The sequence below is a fragment of the Macrobrachium nipponense genome, chromosome 40 (genome assembly GCF_015104395.2).
Source record: "Macrobrachium nipponense isolate FS-2020 chromosome 40, ASM1510439v2, whole genome shotgun sequence".
Lineage (NCBI taxonomy): Eukaryota > Metazoa > Arthropoda > Malacostraca > Decapoda > Palaemonidae > Macrobrachium > Macrobrachium nipponense.
The window spans coordinates 12,469,582-12,492,023 of record NC_061101.1 but is presented as its reverse complement, the minus strand read 5'-3'; the positions used below and the strand labels follow the sequence as shown (position 1 = coordinate 12,492,023).

The 22,442-nt window shown below is 36.8% G+C and overlaps 3 protein-coding genes across 4 annotated transcripts in view; all 3 read right to left on the bottom strand.

Moving 5' to 3' along the window:
* Positions 1 to 868: 868 nt before the first annotated feature.
* LOC135211840 (uncharacterized) lies at positions 869 to 1,678 on the bottom strand. The gene has a single exon (XM_064245048.1). It carries the CDS (start codon positions 1,676 to 1,678, stop codon positions 869 to 871), a length of 810 nt encoding a protein of 269 aa, XP_064101118.1.
* Positions 1,679 to 8,171: 6,493 nt separating this feature from the next.
* LOC135211919 (uncharacterized) overlaps positions 8,172 to 22,442 on the bottom strand; it is a 38,778-nt gene continuing 24,507 nt past the window's right edge. Inside the window, exons 1-2 of one of the 2 annotated variants that reach the window (XM_064245156.1) lie at positions 12,682 to 12,730; positions 8,172 to 9,068 (exon numbers count right to left, since the gene is read on the bottom strand). In XM_064245156.1, the coding sequence (XP_064101226.1) occupies positions 8,224 to 8,865 (642 nt within the window). In that variant the 5' untranslated portion in view covers positions 8,866 to 9,068; positions 12,682 to 12,730 and the 3' untranslated portion in view covers positions 8,172 to 8,223. Of the gene's footprint in view, positions 9,069 to 12,681; positions 12,731 to 22,442 lie in introns of those variants that run through there. The other variant, XM_064245155.1, reaches the window with a different exon arrangement.
* LOC135211838 (sodium-coupled monocarboxylate transporter 1-like) overlaps positions 18,201 to 22,442 on the bottom strand; it is a 50,332-nt gene continuing 46,090 nt past the window's right edge. The window contains 4 exon segments of the mRNA XM_064245047.1: positions 18,201 to 19,015; positions 19,461 to 19,561; positions 20,273 to 20,493; positions 21,808 to 21,962. Of these exon segments, the coding sequence (XP_064101117.1) occupies positions 18,846 to 19,015; positions 19,461 to 19,561; positions 20,273 to 20,493; positions 21,808 to 21,962 (647 nt within the window). The 3' untranslated portion in view covers positions 18,201 to 18,845.

Sequence of the window (22,442 nt, the reverse complement as noted above, 5' to 3'; positions counted from 1 at the left end):
AAAGAACACAACAATTACCCAAGTTACGTTTAGAAAGCAAGAAAACTAACACATTACTGCAAAAATTAACAAAACGTTATGTTACTTCGATAGAAAAAAAAAAAAAAAAAAACACAAATGGCAAAAACAGGATTACCCAGAATATCCTTATGAAGATTGACTGATTGAGAGTTATCTGGCGTCACAACTACCAGGGTCACGACGCCGATCCTTATGAAGAAGTTACTGCAATGGCGACGACAATTCACGAGGTGATGGGGCTGGATTCTACAAGAACATCTTTTACTTGTCTTCGTGGAGTCAGCTGCAAAAATCCCAGAGCTTTACCTTTCCACCCTAAAAGAAAACTCGGGAGGAGTATATTGCATAACACAGTTGTCACATATACAAAATTACAGGGTTACGTAACAAACATCAATTTGAAAACAAACTTCAAGTGCTCTAATCGTAACCCAACATACAAAAAAAAAGGGGGGGGATTCGTTCAGATGGCAAGCATAAATTACTGGCATGTGCCCTTACAATAAGAAAATAATATATATAGTCTCCACAGGAAGAGGTTTGACAACACTGTAACGTTACGTCATCTAATTTTATAGATGGACAAAATTTTCAAAAATTGGTTTATTACTTTGAATATCAATGTACTAATTTATACCAACTCATTGTTACAGTTAATATAATGAAAACTACTTTTGTGGAGCAAAATAATCATATATCAACGTATTTTCATAGAAACTGGGAAATACTTCAAAACAAGTACTCATAAAAAACTAGGAAATTTTATTCAAGGGGAATAATTGGCAATTTTTTACATTCTCCACCAAGAAGAATCATAATTAGAAGTAATTACAACTGCACCCAAAATTTAAATCAAATATACATTTAAGAGTACATCCATAGAAATTAAATCCTTTCTCTCTTGATCACAGCGAATTGCTGCTGCACGCCGAGGTCTAGTACCATTCAGAGGCACACTATCTGGCTCCTGAGTTACAACACTATCAAATTCCCTCTCGGATAATTCCAGAAGTACGAGCTTTGTGATTGATCTCATGTATAGTTTATTATTCACTCTCCCTTCTACAGACCTAATCACACCATCAGACGACGGGAACAGCTGGGTAACCTTACCCAATGAGAGGAGGGATCTATAGCCTTTACCCAGATGATCTTCTAAGTCTACCATCACTATGTCCCCAACTTTCACATTTGCAGAGAGATTATTACTAGAATTATTATGTCTCTCTCTCAAGGACACTAAATAGTCTCTTTTCCAAGAGTTCTCAAATTTTCTTAGCACTGATGATAATCTAAAATATTGTGCTCTAAGATCACTTGAACTCATGAAATCTGGGTCATCAGTTGCTAAATTGTTAAGAGGAGGGGAAATACAAACATTTCGCCCATAAAGTAACATGGAGGGAGTCAAAGCCTCACAATCTCGATCAGAGGAGAAATAAGTCAGTGGTCGAGAATTTATCACAGCTTGAAACTCAAGTAGAGTTCTCAACTCTTCAAAGGATACACGTTTGTGATACAAGGCCTTGGACAAACATCCCTTTAGAACACCAACAAGGCGTTCATAAAAGCCTTCAGACCAGGGGGCCCGTGGTGTAATGAACTTCCAATTAACACCATTTCCTTCAAGGTATGACTTTACCTCTGGTTCCTCCATAATTTCATCAGGAAATTATTAAATCCAACAAAATTCCTACCATTGTCAGATATAATCAGACTCAGCAGAGAATGATACGCTGCAAAGCGTCGAATAGCCAGTAGGAAATCGGAAGCAGTCATGGAATGAGTAAATTCAAAATGAACCGCCCTGCTCATAGTACAGGTAAATAGACATACAAAGACCTTCTCCACCAAGCCAGTCTCATGATCAAAAACATTATTAGCACCAGTATTATCAACTCCTACTGATTGGAAAGGTCTATCATATCTCACTCTTTCTGTGGGTAATGGCGGGGGAGGGGGCAAACACAACCGTTTCTTGGTTAACTTCTGACACAAAACACACTTGGACAGAATTGATTTGATAACTTGTCGTGCTTTAGGTACTCAAAAGGTTTCTCTCAACAATACCAGTACAGAATTGACACCACAATGGTGATGATGTCTATGCAAATGTTCAACTATCAACACTGTTAAATAACTTCTGGAAGGCAATAACATTGGGCACTGAGTATCATAAGACATGGAAGCGTTTTTCATGCGACCCTGAGACCTAATTAGATTTTCCTCATCAACAAATAAATTTAACTGATTACACAAGTTCATAACATCCTTGGATACTCCATGCGAATTCTCATCACAGAAGTACATTCTGGTAGCAGAAAAATGTTGCTTCTGTTTAAGGAGGACAAGTGCTTTCATTTCGTTAACAACAAACTTAGAACCTTTACTGCACTTTGAGTCAACACAAAAAAGCAATATTGAGCATCAATGATACGTTTAAGCTTACTTAAATTACTATAACGTAGGATGTCAATTAATGGGGTTGAAGGGTGATCAAACTTAGGTTCTGAAAGAATTTCATTAACATGCACAGTTTCTGTAGCTAAAGATTGGGGATAATCACCAGTTAAAAGCCATTTAGAGCCATTCCACCATAAGTTTGCGCTAAATCTTTACTATTACTACCTCTGGATAGAATATCAGCTGGATTATCCTTAGAGGGGGTATACCGTAGAGGAAACTTGAATTCATTAATTTCAGTGACTCTGTTTCGTACATAGGGAATTTTACTATTATTGTTCTTCACCCAACAAATAGAAACCATGGAGTCACTCCAGAGAGTGCAAGAACTCGCTCTTAAATCATCATTCTGCATTAATCTTCCAGCAAGTTTCGCACCCAAGGACAAGGCTGTCAATTCCAAATGCGGAATAGTCTGTTTAGGGTTTGGTGCCACTTTACACTTACTGACCACTTACTGACCAGTAAATTGCTTACACTTCTCTTGAAATCAATCACATAGGCAGCAGCTCCATATGCTTTGTTAGAGGCATCACAAAATACATGTAAGTGGGAACATTCATGGTGTACAACAAACCTAGGAAACTTTTAAACTTTCTACATTTCAAAAACACTTGCAAATTTCATCAAACCTTGAACATAATGATTCTGGCAAAGGGTCATCCCACCCGTAGTTACTCCACAAACATTTAAGAAAATATTTACCTCTCACCTGTTTTGGTGACAATAATCCTAGAGGATCAAACATCCGAGCTACTACTGATAAAACCTTTCGTTTGGTTAAAGGTCCTTTATACTCACAATTTACTTCCTTCAGTGACATCTCATCTTGTGCTAGATACCACTCTAAACCCAAAACGTTTACTCTTTCTTTGATAACATCTATGGTTCTGTTAAAATCTGAATCATTACTGACCCATTCTTGTAGAGGCATATTAGCAACTTCAAGAATCGCATTTATTACTGGATACTCATCCATCAAGACTGACACATCTTGTTAAAGTAAGTTTTAATAAAATTATCTACATAGAAATTCTTCATCAGAGATGATGCAAGGGGATTATCATGTAAAGATAAATGATGCAAGAGGGTTTGCTGCAAGAGAAAGGGGGAGCATGTAGCTCCAAAACAAACTACACAAAACCGGTAAGTTACAACAGACTTCAAATCGGAGGGATCAGTTATCCATAGAAATCTGCAATAATCACGGCAGTCAGGTGAAATGCCTATCCTTAAAAAGACTTTACTGATATCTGAAATCACAGCTACTGGGTTTGTACGGAAACTCATCAGGGCATCGAAAAGTTTAGTAGTTAATGAGGGACCAGTTAATAAACAATCATTTAAGGAAAGTTCTCCTTTAGCCTTTGAAGAAGCATTAAAAACTATTCGAATGGAAGTTTTTTCTGAATCCTTCAGTACAGCACGGTGGGGTAAATAATGGACCCCTATAATAGGGGAGCCTGAAGGAATTAATTCTATAAACCCAGACTGAACGTAATCTTTGATAATCTTATCATAATGTGCATACAAGGAGGGGTCAGATTCGAATCCATGTAACAAGGAATTTAATTGACCAATGGCTATTCTATAGAGAACAGGCGGTCTACTTTCATCTTTAAATGGTAAGGACACTTCATATGTATTGTCAACCCTTTTTACTTTATCCTTAAATCACTTAACCGATTCTCTTTCTTCAGGACTAATCTCAGATTGACGAATACCAACACTTTCTAAATCCCATGATTTTCTAACTTCACAACAAGAAGTAATAGGGATTTCCTCTACTTCTATTTTTGAACAACATACATTTGATGTAGTAGTCTCATTAGATTCTACATTGTCATAAGACCAACTAGGAAGAGGTCCAAAAATTAGTGCACCACCAGAACTATTCAATATCTGTATTCCAGAGCAAATTTGACTGTTCTGAATGAATTTTCCATTGTAATCAGCTCCAATGACTAATTCTATACCATTTACTTCATCTGAATTTAAATCATTATCTGGTATTTTTATGCCTTTACTCGTCAAGAACGCAGCTGACTTACTTAATCCTGGAGAATAAATTCTGGAATTAACTATCAAATGCAATGGCATTCATGACAGTACGAATCTTACCTAGTCTCACCACAACTCTTACTATATTACAATTAACTTCCATGGCATCACTGCCAAATGGTTTTACCTTTAAGGCTTCTGTTGCTATGGACGATAGACTAAGCTTGTGGGCTAATTCCGTTGCAATAAACGTTCTCTGCGCACCAGAATCAAATAGTGCTCTCTCAAAGGAACGATGTCCATTCCCTGACACAATTACCTTAGCAGTAGGAAGAGCAGTCGAAACAGAAATCTTATTAGTCTGAGAATGATCAATTCCCAAAGAAGCAGTCATAACTACTGGGGAATCACATTTACCCTTTAAACAGCACCTTTAGAATCATTATGAGATTTCCCAGAATTAACATTTGATTTACATTAGTACTATTTACACTCAACTTTGGTGGAGCAGTATTAACAGGGTTTTCTGTTACACAAATCATCGGGTAATGAGGCCCATCACATATATTACATTTCGGCTTATTTCTACATTCAGAGAATATATGACCTCCTTTGAGGCAAGCAAAGCACAATCTTAAATATTTAACTCTGTCCGTTCTACTATCAATGGATTTGAAAGTCTTATAATCGCGAGAGGCATGGTTCGATGAGCAAAACACACAATTATTTAAGGACTACTATTACTAGGTTTACTGTTACTTGGTTGTGCTCTCTGCACGTTTTGCACATTTGAGGGAATCACTTTAGTTAGTTGCCCTGATCCCGTTTTCTCTTATTAGAATTCTCACCTTCGAAACAACATTCCATTAATTCACAAACATATTTCAAACCCGAGGAAATTTGCTTTGAATCAAAAGACATACTATTATGTTTATTAGCTATCAGCCCTTACGTGTTTCAGGTGGTAAATGTTTTCGCATATTCTACTAGAGAAAAACGGGGTCATGGCCTCTACATCTAAATTCAATGTGTTCATTTGTAAAATAATCTTCTCATATTCCAATTTGAACGTGTTCAAATCCTCTAGTGTATGACTGGGAGGGACTAAATGTATTAAGTAATTTGGGGACATAAGTCTACGTTTCAATTTTACCTTATTATCATACTTCTCCTTAAGGGTCTGAATAGCTACTGAATAATTGGCATTAGTGACAAGCAAACCCTCTATGGCTTTAAAGGCGTTATCCCTTAAACTAGCTCTGAGTGTAGAAAACTTAATCACAACGGAAATATCCCTACGATCGTGAACTAAACTGTTAAATATATCCCAAAATGCAAGCCATTGTTCCTCCCCACCGCTAATTTCAGGTATCTTAATTGCTGGGAGTTTAGGGGGAGGGAGAGGGTTAGTGGGAGCCGAAGGAGGAGGCAAAGCGGGCCGTTGATTTGTATCTCCCGTGTCAATCTCTCTCATAGTTTTCTGTGTAGTAGCAATAGCTTTCCTTACACATCTAGTTATTGCTCCATAACTTCAACATAACCTCTCATATTCACTATCCTGTGAAATAATCGTCACATTCTGTGACAAACTATCTTCAAAACGTCGTAGACCCTCAGTAAGACAACGTTCATACATTACGAGGGTCGATTTTGGTGTATCGGTATCACCAATGCAGCTACCTGCCTCATCACGCAAATTTTGTAAGGAAATAATTTCCCCTTCAATAACTACCCTAATCTTGGAATTCATTATCTTGTTAATGGATCAATAACAAAATTGCACAAATATAAAAAAATGTATGGCAAATTATCTATACCTGATTGAAATATAACATCCAATGATTGATAGATAATTTGACCAGGTGCTCTTCATCAATTCACAAAATACATCTGGTCACGAAAAACCTAAGTCCAAAAATGGCTACGAAATTCAACAAGAATTTCTTCACAGAGTAATCACTAAATACGAACAATATGTTCCATAAACAACAGATTACTTGGCAAACACTCCAAGTAATTCAATACCTTACCCTGCTCACCAAATAACTTTGGAAACGTGCCAGCTATACTAAAATGACTTTAAAGCCAACCATCACCAACGTGAACTTTATCGCAAATTATCTTTAACATCCAAAAAAATCCTTTGTGAATCGTTATGGCATCACTAGCTTTGAATGAGACCAAGTTACAGAGCTGAGGAGTTTACTAATTGACTTAAAGTCAAGAAACATTGCATTTTTATTCAACAAAGTGCAGTTAAGAAACAATCAACTGTATTTCCTGCGCCAATTCTTTTTTGGGTGATGCCACACGGGTTCACAAAGACTCATTTAAAGGTTTAACACATATGATTAATATTTAAAGAACAGAACAATTATCCAAGTTACGTTAAGAAGCAAGAAAACTAACACATTACTGCAAAATTTAACAAAACGTTACGTTACTTCGATAGAAAAAAAAAAAAAAAAATGGCAAAACAGGATCCCAGAATATCCTTATGAAGAAGTTACTGCAATGGCAACGACAATTCACGAGGTGATGGGGCTGGATTCTACTAGAACATCTTTTGCTTGCCTTCGTGGCGTCAGCTGCAAAAATCCCAGAGCTTCACCCTTCCACCCTAGAAGAAAACTCGGGAGGAGTATATTGCATAACACAGTGTCACATCTACAAAATTACAGGGTTACGTAACAAACATCAATTTAAAACAAACTTCAAGTGCTCTAATCGTACCCACATACAAAAGAAAAGGGGATTAGTCCAGAAGGCAAGCATAAATTACTGGCATGTGCCCTTACAATAAGACAATAATATAGTCTCCACAGGAAGAAGTTTGACATCACTGTAACGATACGTCATCTAATTTTATTTAGATGGACAAAATTTGCAAAAAAAAAAGTGGTTTATTACTTTGAATATCAATGTACTAATTTATACCAACTCATTGCTATAGTTACGATAATAAAAACTACTTATGTGGAGCAAAATAATCATATATCAACGTATTTTCATAGAAACTGGGAAATACTTCAAAACAAGTACTCATAAAAAACTATAAAATTTTATTCAAGGGGATTAAATGGCAATTTTTGACAGCGTCTATATTAGCGCTACCTTTTACGTTTTCTCTGAATCCTTGTGTGCTACATACAGTTTCGCCTCTATGTACATGTGTTATATACATATGTGTATATATATACTCATGCGTATATATATATATATATATATATATATATATATATATATATATATATATATATATATATATATATATATATATATATATATATATATATATATATATATATATAATACATACATAAGCGATTACCACAGGAATAATAATAAGCAGAAATCCGTACCGAGCGCTTTCGTTTTTAATGAGACATTGTCGAGACACAAATGAATGCGATACAGTTCGAAGTAAGGCTACAAGGTAAACAAAAAGATCAAGAATACCAGATGGTTAAACTGTCAAACGGGTAGAGTTCAAAGAGATAATGTAGGATACTTCGAGATTATCTACTGTGATATTTCCAACATATATATATATATATATATATATATATATATATATATATATATATATATATATGTATGTATATATATGTAAATATATATATATATATATATATATATATATATATATACTATATATATATATATATATATATATACATATATATATATATATATATATATATATATATATATATATAGATATATATATATATATATTTAATGCCCACTATTAATAACACTATGAATTTCCCTGACCCAGCTAGTGACAAGGCCTGCACCTGAGAAATCCTCAAGATTCAGAAACATATTCCTGACCTCCTTCTTGGCTTCTTCATACTGGTTTTCCTGCTGCTGGCTGCGTTTCCACATGTCCAGAGCTTGTTTATCAATGTAATGCTCTGCGACCACAAATTGATTGATTATCTCGCGGGCATTCCTTGCTACTGGGTTCAGGTCTCTGCCGTCGCCGTCATTCAAAGTATGATAGTAGGTGACCATGTGATGCACAACGGCTTTTCGTAGTTCGAGAATTTTCTTACCGTAGATGATGCAGTTATCGTCGCTGACCTGACCTGAAACGTGAACAACCAGCTTTTCTATGAATTCGTCAATAGGTTCTGGAAGAGGCTCCTTGACTGATTTCAAGACATCTGTTTTCGCTAGCTTACTTTGCAAACTGTCAAGATTACCGCAGCGAATTTCACCGAGGAAGTCGTTCACAATGTCCTTGTAAACCTTACGGACGTTATTATTGATAATGTGCTCTCCCCTTTTTGCTGGGTCCTTTTGTGTAACAGGCGCCGGTGTCTTGTCTCTCCTGTGATGGATTTCTCCCAGTTCCTTGTACGATAGATCCATCACCGATGCAGAGGCCAGCGGACGCAACGGAAACGACTCAAACGAGTACGGCAGGGGTTCTGTTTCCGGAAGGGCCCTTTCAGCCGAGAATCGCCTTAATCCACAGGCACACGAAAGGCGAGTTTTCCTCGTTTCTCTCTTCCTTTGGTATTTGCTACTTCAACGTCCCCGACAACCTCAGCACTCAATGGGATCTGTAGTGGCTGGAAAAAAAAAATGAGTAAGACAATTTCTTCATATACTATTAGATTTGCATGTGGATTCACTCTCTCGCTCGGACTACATACGCGCACTCATGCATGCACTGTGTAAAATACGAAATCTTGGTTTTAGTACGTCTATAGGTGTTTTGGCATTTATGGTGATAAAGGTGAAAGTCAGTTCGTGAAGGAATGAGAAGAGCAAGGAGTCTGAGCATGGCCCAGTCTCAAGATCAAGGTCTAGAAACCTAGCTAAAGATATGCCTGGAAACGTTAAATGATGAAGGAAAGAGTTTGTGTTTGTACAGAGTATATGGGAGAACAAATTGATGGATATAACACTGAGAAGATGCTTAGCTGGAGGTATATCTGGAAGATAATGGATTCATGAAAGTGGAGTATAATGTAGAATTATAATATGCCTTCTTAGTCTTACAGAGTGTCTACTATTGTGGAGGTCTGCACAGTAGTTCTGAATGTAAAGCAAGACTCTGGCAATAACATTTGTTGTGCTCTTTCTCTGGAAGCTCTCACTGTTAGGAGAAATGGCTTTATTAAAAAGTATACATACATACACACACACGTATAAATATATATATATATATATATATATATATATATATATATATATATATATATATATATAAAATGAATTTCTTTTATAAGAACACCAAGATTCATATACATGCATTAAGCTTCAAATATCCTTTAATATCGAATTCACTCCTCTACCTCGGAATTAATAATTTTCATATATGTTGACTGAAGGGGAATTTTTCAGTTGAAATCAACTAAATAAATTCCCCTTCGGTTAACATATATGAAAATATATTAATCCCGAGGTAAAGCTTCTCCTAAGCTTGATATAATCCCTAGTTTTCCAAGTAAAGAAAAAAAAGATATATTGGTTTTGTAGTTTTTATTCATCATTGATAAATTACGACGTTCAGTAAAAGAATATCTTTAATTTTATATCCTCTAATGGTGTTTTGTAAATAAATCGCCCATTACTACTTATCTTTTAATAAAAGCTGAGATAAGTAATGGGTTATTTATTTAATAAAAAAAGAAAAAATATGAATATCGCTTACTTCTTCGCTGATGCTAAAATTAGTCTTTTAAATTGTGTGGATGTAGTATATGATAATTCTAATTTAAGTTTACTGAAAAAATCATATACCTAACAGACACCAAATAATATTAAGATTCCAAAAATTCTATTGGCATGTGAGCAAATTTTGTTCGAACTACTTGGCCAATTTGGGATTGGATTCGAATATATATAGAATTTAGGCCAATGGCCAAGTACCAAGGTCCTTCAGCGCTGAAAGGGAATTGACAGTAAGGTTTGAAAGGAGGAAAATCTCGCTGTTGCACCGTGAAATGATTGTTAGGAGAGGGTGCAAAGTTAGATGGAAGTGAATAAGAATGGAGGCACTGTAAAAGGAATGAAATAGATATCAGCCCGGGGCTGAAGGGAAGCTGAAAAAAAAAAAAAAAAAAAAAAAAAAAAAAAAAAACAAACTAAGTAGTAATGCCTACAGTGCCAGCACATACGGAGAGATTTGGGCACATACTCTTCAAAAGATTGCCCACCTCTGGGCCTTCAATTTCACATTCCAGTCAAATAGGTTACATGAGTAAAGCAAGTCACGCACACATCTGCAACTCATTGCACACATATCACGAGCAAGTTGAAGACAAGTTAATGACTTGTTGGTTCTCACCAATGTTTCATACGATAACTCAGCAATGGCCAAAGGTTCATTCTCCACTTCTGGTGGGTGACTCACTTTCCACAAGTTTGCGATAAGTGCGAGACAAGTTGTCACAGTGTTTATGACGTTTCATTGGGTGACTGGTAATAAAGTCAAGGGTAAAAATCACAATTTTGACTGGGGAAAAGGTGACAGGAAAAAAGTCATTAATCTATGGTGGCCGGTAATCATTAGGTTTGGTTATAGGTTAGGTTACTTTTTGCCCGACTTTATATTACTAGCCACCATAAATTATCGTGACTTTTCTTGTGACTTGTTTTTGTTACTTTTTCTGTGAATTTTCTTCTTGTGACTTTTACCTAGATTCGTTTCATTGTAATGTGGAGACACCCAAGATCTACTGCGTATTTACCTTTTTCTTCACTCACTCTCCATTTCTAATGTAATCATTTTTTTCATGTTGATGATTCTCTCTCTCTCTCTTGGAGATTGTAGATATCGTTTTTATAAAATCACTCTTCAGGAATGTAACTGTTTGAGGAAACATGAAACAACAAAACAATTCTTTAACTACGTATATAACCTCGTATATACCTCAAAGATTCTTCTTCGATTACAGAACCGAAGGAACTTGCCGCTGTTTCATTCACTTTGCCTGTTTCAGTTACTTAAAGAATCTCGTCACTTTCTTTCATCCACGATTCTCGATTAAATTCAGTATCTCTTCAAATGAGACTAGTGAGACAAATTTCTAAAGCAATTTCTCGTTCTTTGTCATCAGTTTTCCCGTCTAGACGAAGTCTTAGACACTAATGTATTAGGCGGACAGTCTTGATTATCATCGCATTTAGCACTACTACATTTTTCACTGGTCAAGGCTACTTCTTTCCCTAACTAATATTTTTTCAGTCTGTACTTGAATTACTGTATGAATACAAGCTTTGATATGGTTTAGTTGACGTCACTGCCCACGACCTTTCAACTATATAATTGGCGCGCAGGACGACTTCTCTCCTTAGACTTAGGACGCATCCACGGTCTAGTGGACGCATCCTACGTCGTGAAGAATGTTGCTACGCAGCGGAAGGAAGCCAGTCAAGGTTAAATACTTTGGTGTTTTATCCAAGTGTCTCCCTCGTACTCGTAGCATCTGCTTTCAAAATGGATATAAACGTTTAAAAAAATCGAAAATGCCACTCTTGCTAAGTATTTTAACGAAAACTGCGTGCTCGAGTGTGATCGTTTGTCTGATTTGATACATTTCAGTTACACGTCCCGTCTTCAATATTGACACTAGAGTATTCAACCATCCAATTCCGTTAAATAGCAAAAGATATAGCGCCTCTAAATGGTCTCCTTGAACGAAACTCTTTCCAACAACGAAGAAAAGAATAAAAATCAGGAAACGAAAAGAAAAAAAAGTAAATGAATGATTGTATCATTCAACATGGAACTGAGTACAAAATCATTCAAAGAAATTCGATTTGAATGTTTCTTATTTCCAAGACAAACATAACAAGACAAGTAGTACTATAATGCGCCCTCAAACGTTAAGAAATCACAAACACGTTTCTGGTTATACATGTTATCTAATAACTTTCAACAGCATTTGTACGCAGTCACTCGACTTGAAAATGTAAGCAACACCGATGTGAGATTGAGAAGCACACTCAATCATATAAGTTAAGTTTATGGATGTCCGGGTGTTTGAGAGATTTCCATTTCACCCCTTTCTGGATGACAGGTGTTTGGGAGTTCGAAACTCTGCTGTATAAGCCGGTATCGGTGTGTGCCCGTCTTACGTCACTATACAGACCCGTCATCCAGAAAGGGGTTGGATGGCGCTCAGCTTTATGCCCGGAGACATCCATGAACTTATATTAGGGGACTATACGTACCAGTTGACCATGACTGTGCACCACTGCCTCCCTACGTGAACTGCTGCCACCTGCCAGCCTGCACCAGGAGTGCTAGGCTAGGCAGCAGCCGAGTTGACTGCCGTTTTTAAGGGTACTATACGTTTCGTTCAGATTTTATTCAATAGGTATCGAGCCTTCACAAAGAAAGACCTTTTAACAGAACGTATAGTAGAGGTCTCAAGCCCGTAAACAAGGTAGTGTGGAATTCTGTGAGGCAGCTCACACTTTACTGACGTTCCGTACCGTTTACCCTTTTGAGTATCGTACGTCTTTCTAGTCTTACAGTCCCAAAACGATAAAGAAATCTCTTACGTACTACGTCAAGTCGAACTCGAGTGTAGCGACTGCCACTTTCCCTCCACAGAGAATTCATAAGAATGAAAAGTGCATTAAGACTTAAGTGATTCACCAACAAAAAGGTCTATTTGATCTAAGAGATATATTCATAAACAGTCATTCACCGCATTTCCCAATCAGAGCTACTAGATGCTTTGAGTCACTGAATAGAGCTATTATGTAACCTCCAGCAGTGAAGTTACTACCCCGTTGGACTGAGTATAAGTACAGATTTGCAAACAGTTGAAAATATTTATCAACCAGTCACTCTTTTGCCCCGGAAAACCATAGAAAAAAAATGATAATGAGGCGAAAAAGTTAACAATACCCAATATATACAGATGGGTCTACATCACAACATGAGTAGGATATGCAGCTATGTCTCAGTACAAGACATATCAATTCTCTTTATACTTAGTAATGACTCGGTGTTCACAACAGAGCAGTGTGCAACCGCTTAGCCCTCAGAATGACAAAGCAAGTATTCTTTCGATAATTATGTGAATTTCAGCGACTCGAGAAGCGCTTTAGAAGCCGTTGAAAATTACAACCCAAAAAATAACATTGTTCAGTTGATTAATTTGAAAGTGTCGATAACAGTAAAAAAAAAAAATGTACTGTGTGACTTTCTAAAAAATAACCAACAGCGATTAGCAACTTTTGGAAATTAATCGATGAGGGGAAATTTTGTCTGAATCTTCTGCGAATGAAGTCATTCGAATCTTAACATGAATGACGAACTGTAGTTTAATAGATAAAATATAAAAATTAAGTAAATGACGAAAATACCGAAGGCCATAGGACGTTTCATTAATAATAATAAAAAAAACGATACTTAAAAGTATTACCTAACATATTCTGAATTCTATATATTCTATTCATTTCTGTGTGTGTTTGGAAATGAGAAATGTATTTAATATGCGCATGTATTCCAATTTAAAATCATATGCCATGTACAGTTTATTTCTTTTACATTTCATCCATCAACACGCGAATGACACATGAGAGCTTTATTCAGCTCAGTGGTCTGGTTAAACTATTTTAATAATAATAATAATAATAATAATAATAATAATAATAATAATAATAATAATAATAATTGTCGAGACTCGGGAGCGACGAGACGTTATTAAAGCCAAAGCTTACAAGTAACTATATAGCGCCTCAGAGGCGTGGTCGATATGGTCTTGACCTGCCACCTCGGTGGCCGCGAGTTCGATTTTCGGGTATTCATTCCATTGAGGTGTGAAAGATGTGTATTTCTGGTGATAGAAGTTCACTCTCGACGTGGTTCGGTAGTCACGTAAAGCCGTTTAGACCCGTTGCTGAAACCACTGGTTCCATGCAATGTAAAAACACCATACAAACAAAGAAGTAACTATACGACACTGTATTATTATCAGAGTTGTTTCCCATGGCATTTAATATATTCGGTCTTTTCTATTCTTTTTACTATCTTCTTGTCATCATCATGTTGTTGTTATATCAGGTTTCCCAAGGACATATAAAGATTTCAGTTGTCTTAGGTTTATTTCCTCGAAGGTGTCGACAGCACGCCGGGCAGTCATTTATGAGAGTAGGACTGGAGAGACAATCTTCATAAGTGTGGTCTTGCTCCCTCTGCCGAGTGCCCATGTGGTCATCCCATCCAGACAATGGGTCACATACTTTGTGGGTATGAACATGGGCCAATCTGTACAGATTTGGACCTCTAAGAACGTAATCAGGCCGCTGCGCAGTGGAGACAATGCTGGCGCGATAAGGTAGCGAGATAGCGGCCGGATGTTTTCTTGAGAATTCCCCACTGTTTCCTCCCTGTGAAGATACTCTTTTTTTAATATATATACGCAGTGCCTCGAGAAACCATGGACTGCCTATGCGCTGTCGACACGTTCGAAGAAATAAACCTAAGAAAAATGAACAGAAACGATAATAAAAATAGAGAAGACTGTATAAATTAAATGCAGAGGAGACAGCTGTAATAAATATTCAATGCTACTGCTCTTAAAGAAGGTCTCCTCCCTTATTAACATTATCATTATTAACATAAAATGTGTGTGCACGTGTGTGTATTTAATTTGTGTGTATAAAATTTGCGCGTGAATTGGCTTAAAAGTCATGTGAGTTGGTAAACGCATGTTATAAAAGTTGCAAATATATACATATAGTATATACATATATATATATATATATATATATATATATATATAAATATATATATAAATATATATATTATATATCTATATAAATTCTTTTGTTAAAACAGGATACGTCCCAAGTATAAAAGGCCCATTAAAACAGTGGTTTAAAGCTAAGGACTATATTTCGGTGGACTGACAACCACCCTTGATATAGGTTGGAAATATAGTCCTTAGCTTTAAACCAGTGTTTTAATGGGCCTTTTATACTTGCTATATATATATATATATATATATATATATATATATATATATATATATATATATATATATATATATATATATTAGCGTTAGAAGAATAAACGTAACCTTAGGAGTCATATTACTTCAGTTAAAATTATGCAAACCTTTAGTCTACACTGGCACCAGATGCTTAATTTACATATATATGAAATACTACTTCAAAACTTTTTTTTTTCAAGCGGATTAAGGAACTTATCTAGCATATTTGTATAAAACATTGTGAAAATAAGCTCGGTTCTTGTAGGCCTCTCTCTCTCTCTCTCTCTCTCTCTCTCTCTCTCTCTCTCTCTCTCTCTCTTATCAAGATGATTTTCAGTGAAGTGAAAATAGTCCTTCTTATCGAACTAAAACTGTTTTATTTATTTTACAAACCTCTTATCAATAGAATTTCATTGACTTCCCGAGAGCAAGGGCCAGTGCTGGTATGAGGCCAGCAGGCTCTAGAGTCCTAGACCAATAAAACAGTAAGTCGACTCAACGTCAACTACCCTTTTATTAGCGATAGATTAAGAATAAGGAAATCAATAGACTAACACGATGTAAGTTTTGTCGAGAGATAGAGAGAGGTATCAGAAATCAATTTCTTGCGCTGAAATATTGATCTCGTGGTTCAAGTTTCTGCAATGTGCCACGAGGGTTGAAACTCTACTTCATTTGTCGAAATACCTGTGTGTGTGTGTGTGTATGGTGTTCCCTCCAGTTTGGTACGTTTCCACGCTCTTACCCCCTCCACCCTCTCTCTCTCTCTCTCTCTCTCTCTCATGTTACTTCCAGTTTAGTACGTTTCCACGTTCTTGCCCCTTCCGTCTCTCTCTCTCTCTCTCTCTCTCTCTCTCTGTGTGTGTGCACCTCGTAACTTGGTGGTAGAGCTTATATCTTACTTTAAGTTGCCGTTGACTCAATGGAAAAGCCTTTTGTTCACTATTTCAAATACAATTTCATCAATCCTACTTCTTTGCGTTGGCTTTGCATATTTATTGTGATTTTGATTTTCAAACAGTGAAAACCAGAAATTTAAAAAAATGAGGGAAATTTATAGGGTTTAAGAGGAAATAAGAACTAAGCCAGAGCAGCACTAACAACAATAAACCTCACTGAATGTTATTCTAGATATGACGCCATTTGGTGCCAGCGAAGGATGGAGATCGATCGATGAAATCCGTTCTTGGTATCTTGCCATGCTTTAGGATGAAAATGAAGCACCAAACAGATATAGCCTTATAAAACTCAGATCATACTAATTAGTTTACGATAGTTTTACCGAAGTGGCTTGCTATTTGCAGCACTTGTCATATAATCTAATTCCTTCTCACAGGAGGGTAGTGCCGTCAGTGCACTTCATACGGTGCACTGTAGGCATTGCTTAAGGTTCATTGCAGCGTTCCTAGCTGCAACCTCTTTCATTCCTATTACTGCACCTCTGTTCGTATTTTCTCTCTCTGTCTGCTTACTCTCCACCCTCTCCCAACAAATGATTCATAGTGCAACTGCTTTGAGGTTTTCCTCCTGTTACACCTTTCAATCTTTTGTCACTCTCAATTTCAATTCCAGTGCTGAATGACCTCGTAGGTCCCAGCGCCTGGGCTTAGGCCTAAATTCTGTTCTTAGTTTTTGTTTGTTTGCATGGTGTTTTTACGTTGCATGGAACCAGTGGTTATTCAGCAACGGGACCAACGGCTTTACGTGACTTCCGAACCACGTCGAGAGTGAACTTCTATCTCCAGAAATACACATCTCTCACTCCTCAATGGAATGGCCGAGAATCGAACCCGCGACCACCGAGGTGGGACGCAAACACCATACCAACCACGCCACCGAGGCGCTTTGTTCTTGCTCTTGTCTTGAGAAAACCATTTAATTCTGACGGACACAGGTGATGGTGTCTTGTGATCTTCTATATTTTGTGTAGCAATTGTCGAACTTCTCAGTTCCAGGGGACCTTAAACCTCACAAGCCTGGAATGTGGAACAGCCTCCCTGAGGATGTCGTTCGTGCGACTGGAACTTCAGAAGTTTAAGCAAGGATGCTATGCATAACTACGCTAATACAATTCTTGTAATTTGATAAGTTACTTTTATACCTTTTATATTTACTAATTAATTTGTCACTTTTTTTAATAAGTGATCTGCGCTTTCTGTATTTCCCATTACCTTCTGTTACTTCTTTCTAACGAACACCATATTCTTTGGAAACTTGAATTTCAAGTCAATGGCTCCTGTGGGGTTGTTCCACGGAAATAGAGTTCGTCTTCTGAATAATAATAATAATAACATCGTCTCTCAGATGTGGTCTATATCTACACCACATTCAGTGCTACACTGCAGAAATTGGTCTTGCAAACTGACCACTTCTTCATGTATTTTTTTGTAACTTTAAACGAGATGAATAGCTTCACTTTATTCCCAAGCGTCATAAGCAAAAGGGATGTAGTACTTACATCCCTTTTGCAGATGCTAAAAGTGCCATGCCCTTACTTGGAGGGGGGTGGGGGGTGTGGGAAGGCGTCGAGCTCAGGAATCCTATAGTGATTACCTGTCCCTCTAATTGGTGCTACACTCGCTTTCCTTTAATAGTGTTGACCTATTTTCTGTCAGAATTGGTTCTGCTTACGTTTGAAGAGTAATTGATGAATCAGAGGCAATAAAGAGGTTCTAAGGGCAGCTCCATAGTAATGATTATTTAGTTAACCCCTTCAAAACATATTCATCTACCATTTTCCAATATCAAGAATTTGCAGCACCGTTATCAGGCCAGTCGTACTATATTGTTGCAAAGACCTGGACGCTGAGTAAACGAGTACGTAGAGCAGAGCTACTGCTTTTCGAAAACATCATCTTACGCAGTATAACAGGTCCCATTGACGACATAAATGAAGATGAAGGTGTTTGGAGAAGAAGACACAACGAAGGAAAAAGAGATTTAACCAGAAAGCCGCTCATAACTGGGTACATAAGATCACAGAGGATGCGTTGGGCAGGACGTGTGGCCAGAGTGGAAGTGGATGAGAATGAAAGATAATTATGTATGAAGAAATCTAAGAGAATCGGGAGTGGGGGACCTTGAGAATAACAGCTGCAGAGATGGTAGTACACTTAACAGGGTGACATGGAGAGAAGTCTGGTGCAAGCGGATATGGGTCACAAAGAGGCCCGAGAGCCAAAGGAGTGAGTGGGTGATCTATAATTAATATATTCACGCGCGAGGCAGGCATGCCTGATAACTCACTGACTGAGTTACAACTTCATCCTCTTGCTTGCTGTATGAGCATTTGTCCGTTACAAAGTCCGTGGCTTTGTTGGAATGGTTACATCAGAGAGAAAAGCTTTCCAGACGCAACAGTTCCATTCCTGCATCAGTTGAAGAACGCTACAGAGGAGTACTTGAAGTAGTTGAGGGTCCACTGTCGACCTTCTTGTCAGTGAAGTCGAAATGATCGCTTTGGACGCTTTTACTGAAGAAACCCCAGAGGCGTTTGTACAGTTTCAAAGACCTGGGATCAATCAGCTGAGCGTCGACGGCGGTGGGTTCCAAAGGACCTAGAATTAATAGCAAATATGATTCTGGTTATGAAGGCAAAAGTACGAAGAGCTAAATAAAGTAAAAGGAATTGTAAGGACACGGTTTAAATTAAGCTGGCTTATGTCAGGTCATTACCAACAGGGAGAATATACATTTGTAAAATCGAATTGGAAAAAACAATTCAAAAGACATCTTCTGGCATCAGGATAAAGTTATTGAATTTTATTCTTTCACCTTTGATTTTATGTCTCCACTGAATTATTAATTTTTAAATGCATATTTCTCAACAGATCGTTGTTATATTCCTATTTCGTTCACATATTGTCACATTTGGAAACTTGCTACGAAAACAATTGGCTTATTTTTGTCTTCTTCCGTAATTATGAGTATGTGCTCATGTTGGAATAATAATAATAATAATAATAATAATAATAATAATAATAATAATAGAAATCAACTCACCTGTCAGGAGAGATGTGAGGGAGGCCACTATGTAGCATACAGTGACTCCAATGAATCCTGTATAGCAGTAACTCAAATCATAGATGCTTTTCTCCATCTGCCTGTGATAAATTGTAAGGAAAGGTAACTTATACACACGAGAACACACACACAAACTATATATATCTTCATTATATATATATATATATATATATATATAATATATATATATATATATATATATATATATATATATATATATATATATATATATATATATATATATATATATATATATATATATATATATACATGATTGTGAAATATTTTCAGTTGTTAGATGTTATTAGATATAGATTTACATATTATAAATATATATGTATATATATATAGATATATATATATATATATATATATATATATATATATATATATTATATATATATATATAATATATATATCATATATATATATATATATATATATATATATATATACACATATATATATATATATATATATATATATATATATATATATATATATATATTATATATATACACTCAAATTTCATTTATGATTAGTGAAGTGAGTAGGGATGATCCCAGTACTATTATAGTGTCAAGGTTAATGAAACTTAAAGAGAGAATCTTTATTCAGGCGAGCGAGGTCACCCTTTTTGTATGTGATAAATTCTGAATTACTTGATAAAAAAAAAAAGAAGAGAAAACGTATTCCACTTTGATGTTTCACACAAGTCTTAACTTGAAATATAAAGCAAATAATGATCACGATCGACGTTTAACAGGAGGCATTAAGACATCAAGACTTACTCTTCGTATGGCTCATATTCAAACATTTGAGGTGAAAATGTCCGATTGTCTGTTGCGTCATCAGGCAAGAGTACTGCCGTCGAATTTAGCCGTTGCAGATTTTCTGGGCAGCCTTCGGTAGTCAAGGGAAGCTTCTCTGATTGTCCTTGGCCATTGATAAACTGACCAATCATGAGCCACATGTTGAAGGCAAAAGCTGTGAGGAACCCTGCGTATGCTCCCTGAAGTTGAGAGAAGGCGAGTTTTGAAACGTACAGTCACAAAGATATCTTCAAACAGTATGTCGGTTTCTAGAATAAGGTTTAATACTACTCAGTTTGCTACGGCTTTTATCTTGCCTACAACTGAAATGTGAGAGAGTTTGCCCAGTGCAGCTGTGGAATCATTCATTAGTTCCTCGTTGGACGAGTGGTTTTCGCGCTCGGTTACCTATCCGGTGGTCCGAAGTTCGATTCTCGGCTCGGCCAACGGGGAATCAGAGGAATTTATTTCTGGTGATAGAAATTCATTTCTTGATATAATGTGGTTCGGATCTCACAATAAACTGTAGGTCCCGTTGCTAGGTGACCAATTGTTCCTAGCCACGTGAAAATATCTAATCCTTCGGGCCAGCCCTAGGAGAGCTGTTAATCAGCTCAATGGTCTGGTAAAGCTAAGATATACTTAACTGAGCCACAATAAAGAATATTATTATTATTATTATTATTATTATTATTATTATTATTATTATTATTATTATTATTATTAGATCTCTGAGTATTTAAGCAATGGGCAAATTCATTCCGCTCTCTGCTGGCGTTCCCTGAATATCGGCAGGTGTATCGATTTTACTTTCCTGTCCCTCTTATTTATTTATTTATTTATCACCTTTTCGCTATAACTTGCTTCTCTCTGCAGGCTGGTTTCCCTTTAGGAGCCCTCTGGGGTTGATAATCTGTTGTCTCTGTCCATAAAGGTTTTTAGCTGAAGGTTTAAAGAAAGAAAGGAAGAGAGAAGAAAGAGGGACAACGGTCTAAATGTTGCTTGGGAGACATAGAAAGGCTAAACATTGACATTACAGCGAAGGAAGATTGACACGGGTTATAATTCACTCTGAGAAACTTCTGGAGACTGAAGCAAGTCCAGTGGTCAGCTTATTGGTATGTCAGAAGATATGCTCAACTTTTTCAGGGTACCTACTCATAAGTCAAGTTCTAGGTTGACGGAAATAAAAGTCAGAGAGAGAGAGAGAGAGAGAGAGAGAGAGAGAGACGATGCCATTCATTTTACCGCAATGTTTTCATTTATCTCTCCGCTGAATGCGTAGATTGAAGAATTTTTTGGTAATACGTTCCCTGGCTATTGAGTAAAGTTAAACTAGCTGCCATTTTTTTAGGCTGATAATTTTAGGCAACCCTTAAGAAAAGAATGGGTTACAGTTATTCATTCTATGATTTGAAGATCACACAATCGTCAGAAATCTTTTAACGATGAAAGATCAAGTTTAGACAGCCATTGACTGACCTAGCTCTCGTCTGGCGATGGCAACCACTGACCTTGGCACTGACCCACGGAGCGAACATTCCGGCAATGAATATTCCCAGCTTAGCCGAACTGATGGCATTGGAGAAGCTGCTCGTGACCGTGACAATGCTTCCTAGATGCTTCACAAGCATCGCGAAGCCGATGGCTGACACTCCTATCACAGCAGCTGGAAGATGGAAAGGGAGAGGAGCTTTTGAAGCAGAAGAAAATTATGGGAGTTGTTAAATGGGAAGAATCTTGTGATAGCTTTTAAAGGGGAAAAACTTTGAGTTTTTAAAGGGGGGAGAAACTTGGTGTTTTTAAAGGGGGAGAACCTTGTAATAGCTTTTAAAGGGAAGGAACTTGGAGTTTTTAAAGGGGGAGAAACTTGTGATAGCTTTTAAAGGGTAAAAACTTTGAGTTTTTAAAGGGGGGAGAAACTTGGTGTTTTTAAAGGGAGAGAACCTTGTAATAGCTTTTAAAGGGGAAGAAACTTAGAGTTTTTAAAGGGGGAGAAACTTGAGGATTTTAAAGGTTGAGAAACTTATGGGCATTTTTAAAGGGGAACAAACTTATGAAAGTTTTTAAAGGGGAAAAAACTTGTGGGAGATTTTGAAGCGGAATAAAATTGTGGGAGTTTTTAAAGGGGAAGACACTTGGAGTTTTT

Excerpts from the sequence above, each read along its gene's own strand:
- LOC135211840 (XM_064245048.1), bottom strand. The coding sequence starts at position 1,678 with ATGGAGGAACCAGAGGTAAAGTCATACCTTGAAGGAAATGGTGTTAAT.